General features: G+C 39.7%; 1 protein-coding gene across 3 annotated transcripts in view; it reads left to right on the top strand.

The window, feature by feature from the left end:
* The window catches only part of myocd (myocardin), a 165,724-nt gene extending 157,772 nt beyond the window's left edge, over nucleotides 1–7,952 (top strand). For all 3 annotated transcript variants that reach the window (XM_038304361.1, XM_038304362.1, XM_038304363.1), the window contains 9 exons: nucleotides 400–504; nucleotides 585–904; nucleotides 1,333–1,489; nucleotides 1,571–2,113; nucleotides 2,242–2,733; nucleotides 4,349–4,492; nucleotides 4,820–4,948; nucleotides 6,461–6,518; nucleotides 6,717–7,952. In XM_038304361.1, the coding sequence (XP_038160289.1) occupies nucleotides 400–504; nucleotides 585–904; nucleotides 1,333–1,489; nucleotides 1,571–2,113; nucleotides 2,242–2,733; nucleotides 4,349–4,492; nucleotides 4,820–4,948; nucleotides 6,461–6,518; nucleotides 6,717–7,333 (2,565 nt within the window). In that variant the 3' untranslated portion in view covers nucleotides 7,334–7,952. The remainder of the gene's footprint in view (nucleotides 1–399; nucleotides 505–584; nucleotides 905–1,332; nucleotides 1,490–1,570; nucleotides 2,114–2,241; nucleotides 2,734–4,348; nucleotides 4,493–4,819; nucleotides 4,949–6,460; nucleotides 6,519–6,716) is intronic.
* Nucleotides 7,953–13,164: the final 5,212 nt, after the last annotated feature.

Raw genomic sequence — 13,164 nt, forward strand, 5'->3', positions numbered from 1 at the left:
GATGTAAAGGCTGTCTATACCCAAAAAAGGAAAGTCTAAATCCTGATTTATCCTATTTAAACTACCAATGACTTTCACTGATGTGTGGAAGTAATACACAGATGTAATCCAGTCCGATGGCATCTAACAGTTCATGTTGTGTTTACGTTAGTGTTTCATTTGTCAATGAGCCAATCACTTTGACTGATATTAAAGGTTAGCTGCAAAATTGGACAATTTCCTTTAAGATCAATGTCATAGTGTAGAGCAGGAGGGTAAATGTAGTTTTAAATAAACTGAGAAAAAAAATGGTGCTTGCCAGAGACTGTTTCCAAACTGAACAGTATTGCTGTGAGTTTTGTTGTTTTGGCTGCTTAATGGTTTTAATAAATATATATTTTTTTTCTTTAATCTACACAGGGTAGAGCAACGAGAGACCCTACAGACCAAACCCAGGAGGAAGGGCTGTCTGCTCCTAACACCAATAAGACAGCCAATCCAATACCTGGTCCTTTAATAGTCAAGGTTAGCCTGTCTCAAAACATTTTTTAATATTTCCTTTTCACGTATCAACAGACTAATTTATCCTTCCTATGTATTAACAGTCCAAGACGTCAGACAAGAACCGACACAAGAAGCCCAAAGATGTGAAACCAAAAGTAAAGAAGCTCAAGTATCACCAGTACATTCCTCCAGACCAAAAGGTGGAGAAGTCCCCTCCACCCATGGACTCAGCCTATGCCAGACTCCTGCAACAGCAGCAGCTCTTTCTGCAGCTTCAGATCCTAAGCCAGCAGAAACATACTCACACACAGTCACAGATGCAGCAGCCACAACAGCAGCACACACACTCCATGCAGGCTCATGCCCAGCAGAGGCAGTCTACCTTCAGCTACCAGCCTCAGCTGCCAGCCAATGCCCAAAAGTAAGTCACCCTAAAAGAGTCTCTAAACAGTCACACCAAGATCATTAGTTACATAAAAATGTACCGCCAACCAAAAAGTCTAGTCATATTGGCATAGCCATTTCTCTACACCATGTTGTCTACGGTAACTATATTGAATGTAAAGGTCAACTTAACCCCTTAAACCAGCCTAAACCCAGGCTAACTGCACTGATAGTTTAAGGGAATGCATGGCATTATGTGCTTTGATAAGAAATACTAAAAAACTGCTGTTAAAAATAAACAGACACATTACTGGGCACTTTTTTAGTAAAGAATTTTCCTCTGGCTTGAAAATGGTTAGGTAGGATGACTGGATGGAAACTAGCAACAGAGGTTTAGCTATTTTGTTGCAAAAAAGATAGCTTTATGTTTTTCACAGAGACTAATCTATGTTGATGTTATTTCAGGGGAAACAGCAAGCAATTACCAGCTTGCACTTCCAATGGCACATCCAGCAACTCTAACAGCAACTCCTCTTCTCCAGTCAAGAACACATTTTCCAACCAAAACAATGTCCCGTCTGTGAAAGTTGGTCCACTACCTACTAATCTGGATGACCTTAAAGTAGGTTTTATCAGAAATGAAATCCAGTGGTATCCAGCGAATTTATTAGTATTTTACTTGCTTTTATATTTTGTTCTTCAGGTGTCTGAACTTAGGCAGCACTTACGCATTCGCGGCATGCCTGTTTCAGGGACCAAAATGGCCCTCATCGAGAGACTGCGGCCCTTTAAGGACTCCAATGCTGATTCTTCGCCATCAGGATCTTCTGATATCACCACGCTGACCTTTCCTGTTACACCCACAGGCTCCCTATCTTCCTACCAATCCCCATCCTCTTCCAGCAATTTATCACAAGGAGGATACTACCCCTTTCCCAGCACCTCCTCCACTCCTCCCATCTCCCCGGCTTCCTCAGATCTGTCTCTCTGTGGCTCCCTCCCAGACAGCTTCAGCGATGTTCCAATGTCCACTTCGAATCAGTTTAACCTGCAGCCTTCCCCGACCCAGATTGGCATAGAGGATGGCCTTGGAGCAGGAGGAATTGCTGGGGTCTGTGGGGGAAACCAAGCAGTGGGGGAAGGTGAAGCCAGTGATGGTCTGGAAGCAGAAAAAGATAAGATGCTGGTGGAAAAGCAGAGGGTTATTGAAGAGCTGACGTGGAAATTGCACCAGGAGCAGAGACAGGTGAGAAACAACCGTACTACTGTGTTCTACCAATGCAAACTATAAACAATAGTGACAGCATCTTAATGTATGGATATATGCCAAGTTTTTCGTACTTTGACCAATTGATCCCTGACTGTGATTGCTAGGTGGAAGAACTTAAGATGCAACTTCACAAGAGAAAACGCTGCTATGGAGCAAGTGAGGACATCGTACCTAATCAGTCCCACCCCCCAGTGCTCCACCAGCAGCAGCATTCTATGATGGGTCAGCATTTTATGGGAGTGACAATCAAGCAAGAGCCTACATCTTTGTCCACTAGCTGCCCGCTATCCTCCTCAAAGCAGCTCAAGAGTCCTCCTGGCAGCTGCATGGAGGATATAGGATGCTGCAACAACACCGTACCAAATGTGGGTGGACCTGTTGGAACGCAATGCATGGACACAGACCCTTCCTCTACCAACCCATCTACCATGTCAGCATTTCTAAGTCCTGAGTGTTCCCCGCAAGATTCTCCCACAAGGAAACCCACCAGCAATTCCCAGCCTTCATCGCCTAATAGCCCCTGCCTGCTGTCTCCTCTGCTGGGAAGAGATAGCTGTGGACACAAACAAGGGCAAAGCAGAGGTCACAATATGCAGGTATAAAGCAGATCAACTCATTTCAGAAGTATATGCACTTAATTCAAGGGTCAAAAATGCAACTGTTTTTAAGTAATGGTAAGTTTTGTGTTTATGAGTTAAATGCTGGGACCTATAGAAAATTAACAGACAAAGGAAAGAACAAACATCCATCAACATATTCAATAAACAAACCAATTTGCTATGTTGATATGATCAAATCTCTACATCAAATTGACAAATGAGAGCATTAATTCCAGTTGCAAACAGCTTGCTAACAGTAATTTGAAAAGCTGCAGAGGTTCTCAGTTCAGGACGGAGAATCTAGTTATTCAGTAGGCGTGTACTCAACATTCTTAGATTTAAAAAACCCATCAGTGTCAAGGCTCAGAACAGAGGACATAGTAGTCAAAGCAGACAGACAGACTTCTCAAAAAGGCGTTAATTAAAAAACGGTGGATCTGCAGTGACTACAAGGACATCTAAGTCAGGAAACCCTGCAAGGGGAAAACTCTGGTTAGTGACTACATAAATCTGATGGACTGCAGAACAGGCGGGAGATCATATCCAAGCAGACGAAGAAAGGCAGGACTATCCAGAAGGCCAAACCAAAGCCGGTGTCAAAGGGGTTCACAGGAGTTTGAGCCAGAAGATCAGAGATCTGAAGAGGTACTGAAGAGAAATCGAGGGCAGTGTCAGGAAGTAGTTCCAGGTTCGATCATCAGGCAGAATCCAGTGGAGTCCGAAGACAGATCTGGCAAAACAGATCAAAACTGGAACAGGCAAGCTCAGAAGTCCAGAGGCAGAATGGGTCAGGATCAGGCAATCAGAACTTAATCAGGTAAACTAGAGAACTCACACCAAAGGCTTGAATAATCTGGCACAGATGACTGGGAGCAGGCACTTTAAATGGAAACAGGTGACACAGATGAACCGTGATGAGAAACTGGGCAAGGCTAGATAGGTGAACTGCATGAGCAATCAAGCCAGTCATCAGTGCCAAGATCATGACAATCTGCAGTCCTTTTTGTAGCTTACAAAACCTTTTTAGTAAAGGCAAAACCAAAACTGTTTTTTGGCCTTGATTCAAAATGCTGTGTGTGGCACAAATCCTGCTGTGCAGATGCTTGAGCTGATGGGCAGATGGATGGAGCTAAAGGCAGGACAATCCAAGAAAATAATATGTTAGAAACTGCCAAAGATTTGTGATTCATCTGACCCACCAGCAGAATAAATGCTGTACACATGTAATTAGAGCTAATGGATTGGGTTCAATCAAAGCACATTCATGTATCAAAATGGTCACTTCAAAGTCCAGTCTGCATTGGGATGTAAAGACGTTCTGCATCCAATGGCGTAACGACACAACAATAGGCCCGTAGGCAACATTATCTGATCTGGGTAGGCCCCACATGAAGTACAACAAACCATCCCCCCTATCCCTCCCAGCCAACACATCCCCAATTTCTCAAAGCTCATCCAAAATTCAGGGGTTTTGTTGAAACCTGACAGAATTTAAACAGGGTGAAGTGGTGTGAATTTTTTTTTTATGGTTGCCTGTATGTGACCCTCTTTTATGCGTCCCGAATCTTTGTTGATGATCTGACTGATTGGTGTTACATCCTGCCTCTTGCAGGTGCAGCAGAGGAGTGGCCAGCAGTTAAACTGCCCTTATCCTTCGGACCAAAGAGGCCTTCAGGCTGTATTTCCAAACTCATCTGACTGCGGCCTTAACCACAGTGGCCCTGTTAAGGCTGAGAGCCAGAATATGCAACCAAAGGTAAATGTCCTGTAAAGGTCCAGAATGTTTGTCCTTGTGGTGACATTAGTCAGGTAGTGTTCCCTAACAGTCACCTCCTATCCATACTTTTTCCTCTTCTTCCTTGTTCATTTCTGACCCGTTTCTTGAATCGCTCCCTTTGGTTCTATGTTATCACACTTTTTTACCCGGCTAAACTTATTTGAAACACCAATCTATCTTGACATAACAAATGTGACGAGGTCACTCAAACTTGAAGCCCTAATATCTGGTATTTCTTCTGCATCTCTAATTTCGTAAGCTCCCCTACAATTTGATAATGACACTTTTCACTTATTTCTCATATAGATGTCAGCATTGCCATCTTCCCGGCATGTTGGCCAAAAGTGCCAGGTCTCTCCCCCAGCCTTCAGTAGCTCAGATTCAGATGCATCTGACTTAAGACAGCCCCCATGCTATGAGGATGCAGTCAAGCAGGTAAACTCAATTCCATGCTAAAATTTAGTGGAGTTTGCTGGCCAGGGGTTTAAGTTGAACTTGTGCAGTTCTAATTCAATATCCTTTTCTCTCCTTTTGTTTTGTGCCTCACACATACATCACTTGTGTCTCACCTGTTGGTCACAATCATTGCTTGTATCACTGCATGAGCTCTAAAACCTTCTGCAAAGTCTGAAACAGACTTACTGATATTTGAGTTAGGTCTAAGTAGAAAAAATGCATGTTTTTATTGCTAAGATTACCAACATTTTTGTGAAAAATTTAAGATGTACTATACATGATAGGGTGGGAACTATCGTATTTTCCGGACTATAAGCCGCTACTATTTTTCCCGCTTTGAACCATGTGGCTTATAAGAAGGTGCAGCTTTTCTGGGGATTTGTTGTAATCCCCAGAGAAGGACGTCAAAGTTGAAAATAAAAGTGCTTATTTTCATTTGCCAGCATGCTAGCAGCAGGCACGATGGAGGGGATATATGTAGAGCTCCCCCTACAGGTTTGGTGGGGACAGTTCAGTAGATATCAGCGGCTTGTGACCCAGTGCAGCTTATATATGTATGTTTCCGTTTTGTTTGTTTTTTTGTTTTTACTTACTGGGGGCAGCTTATAGAGAGGTGCGCTCTATAGCCCAGAAAATGCGGTACATAAAAAAGACTTAAAACCTCCCTAAAATGACATTTATGCTTTACGGACATACATTTCAAACGAAAAATGGACGCGCACTTGATGTCTGCAAGTTTTATACTTCGTGGGGCTTTTCCACTTGTACGTAACATTCTCGGCAGCTTAAGACGGGCATGTCGAGTACAAACCAGAGATATTTTAGAGATATTTATGGGTTAAATCACAAGCTGTCTCTAGATTTTTATATGTGGGAAAACTCGTCGGCAAGAGCTGTCACTCGTCCTTCATGGTTTTCCAAGTGATAACCAAGCAGCTAGAAATTTTCTTTGGTGCATGGTGTGGAAATTTGGTTCGAGCCAGAGCCAAAATGAGATAAATCGGCCGCATAAACCTCGCAGACGCGTTAATCAGCGCCTCTTTGTGCACAGTGTTAGTCCCTGGGCCAAGATTCTACAGAAAACCTATATTTCCGCGTGTATCCTACGCATGTTTTTTTAGGGGTATTTAAATATGTGGAAATGTATGATCTCTTTAAAATAACATTCAATAAATTCATATCAGATTAGATTTTAGATGAACTGAAAGCATTAAATTTGCTGAACAATAAAGGCAGTTCCAGACATTCAACATGGTGGAAAATGGGCCACCAGCCATTTTCGTCACAAAATGGCATTATGTAATGCCAGTATCTACAGAGGAAATTTCAGAACCTGGTTCTTGGTTTTCTAGAATTTGCCTCATACTAATTACAAATTACAAATTAGAACTATAGTCATGCTCTGTCTCTGCAGGTTTAAGAGCTGTACAGAGAATCAATGATTGTTTAAACAATTGATTGATAAGGAATATGTCTCTATTGCACTTACAGCAACTGACCCGCAGTCAGCAGATGGATGAACTGTTGGATGTGCTCATAGAAAGTGGAGGTAAGCAAAATGTCCGTTTGATTTATTGGTTCTTAGAAATTAAGGTCACTCTCCATATCGCACCTTAGAGTAAAAATTGGGAGTACGTTTGATGTAAAACATCAGCTAACAAAAGGTAACAATTCGAGTTTCATTTGAAATGTTGGCATCCACTTCCTCAGAATGCTAAGACATTCATTCCTCTCCTTTCTCCTTAAGAGATGCCAGCTAACGCAAGAGAAGAAAGGGAGAGCTCCTCTGTAACACAAGTTGTGCCTCCCATTACTGTGTCCCCAGGGTGTCCTGGCCTCCTCATCCCAAGGTTCCACTGGCATTACGAGCACCTGCCCCCCAACCACCCCCCGTACGACCATGCAGCCAGTCACACCAACGAGAGCCACCTCCAGACTTTGCTGGGCAGTCCCATGGGACGGGGAGGGGAGATGGCACTTCTTAAGATGGCTGGCGAAGATGGACAACAGGAAGACGAAGGGAACAGAGATGCCGAAGAGTATGGCAGCCTCCACAGCCGCCACTGCCGACCTCAGCATTCCCAACAGGACAAACTTCCGAACAACAGAGATCGGATAGACATGCCTCTGTCACCTGTTAGCAACAAGGTGTTCACTGCTCCTGAGGTTCAGGGGATGGTCAGCATGGCCTTCAGTGAGACGCCATGGGAAACGATGGAGTGGCTGGACCTGACGCCTCCTAGCTCCGCTAATGCCTTCAGCGCTACTCAACCCAGTGCACCCAGCATCTTCAACACAGAGTTCCTAGATGTGACAGACATAAACTTGAACTCTGCCATGGACCTCCAACTGGAGCACTGGTGAAAGCAATAATGCCAACAGCAATACCAAAGAACTATTCAGTTCCACCATGACTGCTTTAAGTCCAAGTGTGAGAAGTTATCATACAGTGGAAGATTATTTTATGTAGTTATTCATAGTTTACTATGCAGACAAATTTTAATTGTGAATCTAAGCTTTACTGAACTTAATTTCCACCAGTGTTGTTGTAACCAAAAAAACAGGTGCTTTTTGACATGATCTATGTCCATTTTGGACATTGATGCGCACAACTGTCATTGAGCTGGAGACTGACAGTGGACACACGCAGGACTTTCTGTATGTACCACGTACCATGTGTTACACCACCGAGACTTGAAGACGGAATGTGCCAATCACTGCATACCTACATAGCATATGTTTGTGTTACTGGAAAAAGAAAATATCTAAAACAGAACAGAGTATAAACAGATCTGGATTGCTAACGTGCGGCCAAATTGTAAATATCAGAACCTGTTAAGAAAATCTCACATCTGCAATGTCTTTTTAAAGGTGTGAGACAGAGTCCATCCCAAAAATTTACTGTTTAATGTAACCATATGATGTAAATATGACACGAAAAACTCACAGAGCACCTCTTGCTTAATACACATTTGTCACAGTTTGCTTGAGTTTTCATTATTATAGGAACGATTGTTGTTTTGTTTTTATACAACTATTTACAGTATCTGACAGATTTATGTACATGAAGACATAAAGACTAAGCAATGTCTGATAAATCTTTGGTCTTACACATTTAAACCAGCAGACCAACTGTGCCTTATTTGAAAAAGATTATTTATATATATATATATATATATATATATATATATATATATATATATATATATATATATATATATATATATATATATATATATATATATATATATTCACAAGACATTTTCGAATTTTCATAAACATTATGTACAAAAAAAAGATTATTATATCTAATTTTCCCCTCTTTAAATTGCAACATCTCTATTTCAAACCAATCACAGTTATTTATTTTGTGATTTTGTATTTATACTTGGTGTTGTATTTATGATGACATTCCTTTGTTATTTCTTTGATGTAACCAGAAATAAGATTTTTTGTTTTGTTTTAGACCACTGATGTTTTTAGGCTAAACAGAAAGCTTAAAAATGTGAGGCAAAATGAAGGAGCCGATTGAAAAACACCGTGTTATCTCAAACAACAGTTACCGGTTGTGTGAACAGTCCATTATAAGCACTTGTGAATAAGAAAAATGTAATATATTCAAATCTTAACTGTGAATACTTTATATAAAGGCAGAGAGACTTCCCCTAAAGCCAGCATTCACAATGCTCAGTTCAATATGGCTCAGTTCAGTAATCCTTTTTTCCAAGTCAGTTGTTTGAATTTCTATAGTATCTTACTTTTATAGTATCTCCCGTTTGTCTGACATTAAATCAGGCTGTTTATAACTTTCTTCAAAGTCTGAAGTTTATTATATTTCTTTATTGGATTCAATATTTTTGGGATCTGTCCCATTCTTCCTGCCAGAACTGTACGCTCCCTTGTTCAAATAGCTTTTCCTCTTTGAGGACAGTTTTGGACCCTTATAGCCCCTTATGGAGGACCAGTAGAGACACTGGTGTTATTTCATCATGATGGTACCAATTTAGGCTAGTGCATTAGTCCTGGCTACAGCAAAACACCTGTACAACATGACATTACTACTTGTTAGATTCAATATTCTTCCTCTAAATGTAAAAATGGTAATTGTGGAAAAAACACTTTGTTTCATCCAAGCACATCTCCAGGAATTAAAGTCTTCCTTTGTGCTTTTCAATACAGGGATTTCTTTTATGTCCTTATTGACGGTTGCCTCAGATGATCTTTTGTCTTATTTCTAAAACATTACACTGATTTTTAAAGGACCTACATATACCATTACTATGGTGTTTGTACGTGTATGTACATTGTAAAATATAGGTTCGGCAACTTCATACATCTGGAAGTGGTACCCAAGAATGAACCCGACTTGTGGAGGTCCATGATTTGCTTCCAAACCTCTGATAAAGTCCTTTGATTTTTTTTTTCATGACTATAATATCTGGTCTTATTTAAAGGCAAACCTCTGAATTTGATTAAAATTGTAACCATGATTTTAGAAAATGCTTCTCAGCATTCAGGCATTTGGTAAATATAAACAATTATGGTATCTCTAACTTACATAAAACAATAAAGGTTTATTCTGATATGTTCTTAGGACTTGGAGAGAATAGAAAGATTGTCTCTTTTTACAGAATATATGCAAATATCTTGTTTAAACTTTATATCCCATCCCAATGAAGACCTCTAGAGAGCACAACAAAGACCTGTAAGCCAGGGGGAGGACTTAGCAACTGGGCTTATTAAGTTTTAGAGAGCATCCGGGCGGCAGCATTCTGGATCAACTGCAGCTGTCTGAGTGACTTTTTAGACCGACCTGTGATTGCATCACTGCTGTGATAATTTCTACTAAGGATACATGCATAAATTAGTTATTTCAAGGTTCTTCTGAGACTTTAGTCCTTTAATCCTAGAGAAGTTCTTTAGGTGACAGAAGGCTGACTTTTTTCTGTCTTTTTGAGCCTCTTAAGGTTCCGGTCTGAGTCATCACTACATCCAGATTTACAGCCTAAATGGTGTTGTTCTTGTTGTATTACCTGAAGCTATGTGCTAACCTTTAAACACTCTTCCATTTCCCCAGAAACTCAGTTTTAACTTCAGTTTTATTTTGATTGAGCTGAAAACTTCTTTGCCCATCCATGCATTGATTTCTTCCATACATTTACCCTGTGCTGGAATTGGTTCATAGTCGCCTGGTGACATTGTAATGTACAGCTGTGTCTTCTGTATAGTTATGTTGCGGCTTTATTAAAATCTGAGTTAGGGGAAACATGTAGATACTGGAAAGTAGGGGCCCCAACATGGAGCCTGAAGAAGCTCACATTATTTTTTTCTGGTATCTGATGTAAAGTTAAAGGCCCTTTTCTTCAAGTAAGATTTAAACCAGTCAGGTCCTGTAGCAGAAAGGTAAACCCAGTTCTCCAGGTTCTGTATTAAAAAGGAGTGATCGACAGTGTTGAATGATGCACTAAGGTCCAGTGGAAGACATCAAAGCGGATGGTTATTGTTGGGATGGTGTTACTGTTGAAACACTGGGAGGTTTGAGATAGGCCTATAGTTCTGCAGTACCAGCTTGTCCACGATGCTCTTTTTTTAACACGCTCTTTATTATTGGAGTTAAATCTAACATAACAGGAAGGCTGTAAGTAAACCAGTAAGAAGAACTATTTTTGTATAATGTTTTTTCTAAAATAGTTATTTGGTGAAACTGAAATTTCGTCAAAATCAGTTCTAGGCAGAAACATCTTTTGTACCCTAGTCACATACAATGCTAAACAAAAAAACAAACATCCTTTTCAAGCAAGGCTCCATAAGCCTAGTATGGTCTTAATAGTGTACACTGGGTCTCGTTTGAAAATAAAAGGACTCCTGCATCAGCAGCAATTGCTGTAGGCAATCGCCATTTGCTTGCAGCGCTTATTGACGAATCCATCACATACATTTTTTTATCTTTACACGAGTGCAACTAGTGCCTTATCCCTGTGGGCACCCAAAACATTTTTGCTTTTCACACCTATACTGAGGTGTTGCTGGCTTGGCTCCATTGCTTCCTTTTTTACTGATTCACCTCATATTTCCAGTGACATCGTTTTGTAAAGTAAATAAACAAAATTCTTAAGTGTAGTTAAAAAATGGAGCAAAAGCAAGGAGTAAAAAGTGTAATTTAGACAAACAGGGCACTTTTATCTTATGAATAAGCCATTGAATGCAACCAGATTGAGCCAGCCGTGCAGAAATTCCTGGTCATAGGATGTGATTAAGGCTTTTATAGAGTCTGACTCTATATTAAATTTCAACTTTGGAAAAAATTTGTTAACGAGCTTGATTTTGGGGTGTTTTAGTGAAAACAGTCTCCCTTTTTTATCAGCAGCATCCTCCTACCCTAAAGTGAAGTCATTGCTGCGTCTTTTATTGATATGATTCAGGATGAAAATGAGCCAAGAGTTCTTATCTGAATCTTGTTGAATGGATGAAGAAACATGTTGGAATTATCTCCACTATAGAAACAAAAGATTGGATCACGATGCCACCAACTGGTTTTGTAGCTGATCATTTAGATGGCGCATCTGGAAATCTGATTATTTGTCCTCCACGTAAAAAAGAAAGAAAAAAAAAGCTGGAAAATCCTATAAGTTTAATATTATTTTATAGAAGGAACCCAAGATCATATCCAATATTGCTGCTTTGGACAAAAAAAGTAAACAGTTTCAGTATCTGATAGTTTGTCTTTCAGATGGTTTAAATTTCAGTAACTCAGTCCTTAATCTACTTATGAACATTATTGCCTGAATGCATGACATTCTGAGCAACATGACAGATATTATTGGCAACCTAATCATCAAACACAAGAAGAAAATCTTTGATATTTTTCCACTTGCAGATGGAAAGCTGTTAAATTGGGTGTGATATCACTCTGAGATCCAAACTACGAAGTGAAAAATATTTGAATTCTCATGCCAGATATTGACTGTCACTGTCACCAATACTTAACACATGTACAAAGCAGGTAGGAAACATTCACTTATCTGTTTCTCTAATAGTGCACCTTCTATCTAATCCATAAACAAAGGTTTGACTTACCATCTTATGCTTTATTCTGTTAACTGAACCATTTTTTATTGGTTACTTGGTGTGAATCCATCATATCAAAACGCATTTCACTTTGTCTTGTGTTTAAATATGCCTGTCCTTAATTACAATAACTGAAAATGTCTGACAGGAGCTTCCATGTTGCTTGGCCACCAAATTGCCTTTTACTTAAAAAAAAAAAGAAGTTATTCTGGATGAATTTTGTGTCTACAGATTAAATATGAACAATAAAATTAGTGATTTGAGTTGTCTTTATTCATGCTCCCAAGCACCACACCACGCATTTTCAGTCTTTTCTATGGAAACTTTTATTGTAACCCTTGATAAACATACATTATAATATTCATTGCCCTTGATATGATCTTATATTCTAATATGATCTCTAGTAGATAGCAATTTATACAACATGTACCCTGGAGATTCATATTCACCAAACACCGCATAAAGCAGATGTGGTCTGCATAGACAGCACCATCTGCTGGCTCACTGTTAGGCTTGCACCATTAGTTTAATTTCAGATGGAGAGGAAAAGCATAGGGATGATGGAAACTCCTTTGAAACAGAACTCTGGTTGATGGCTGTGATGTTTTACTCATCCGAACAAGCCAAAAAGTTGACCTTTCACTTTTGCTAAGAACAAAAGGACCCAATGTAGATCCACATGACACAGCAAACGGCTGTAGAGACCCATAAACCAAACGTCCTTTCATAGTCAGTGCAACATTAAATAAGATGGACTGAAAAGATCAAAATTAAGATGAAGATGATCTTAAAAAAAAAAAAAAAAAGATGGAGATGATCATAGACTTTTCCAAATGGCATATAAGTAACCCTGTGACCTTTTATTGCTGTAGATAAATAACTTTTGCTCTTAAAATAAATGTACCAAACAGAATGCCCTTTCTTGTGATATAGACGATAGGTGCTGGTTTTGGTTTATTCTCTACATCCTTGTTTCATTTGCAGCATTTCTTTAGGCTCAGTCCCATATAAACTATACCATCAAATAAAATGAGATTTAGCTGAAAGGATCAATTAATAGACCTTATAAATTGCATCAATTATTTTCCCAAAACCAGTAGTACCTCTAGTAATAAAACCACTGGTTT

This window comes from Cyprinodon tularosa, unplaced genomic scaffold, assembly GCF_016077235.1.
Source record: "Cyprinodon tularosa strain WSP-4 unplaced genomic scaffold, ASM1607723v1 ctg531, whole genome shotgun sequence".
Taxonomy (NCBI): domain Eukaryota; kingdom Metazoa; phylum Chordata; class Actinopteri; order Cyprinodontiformes; family Cyprinodontidae; genus Cyprinodon; species Cyprinodon tularosa.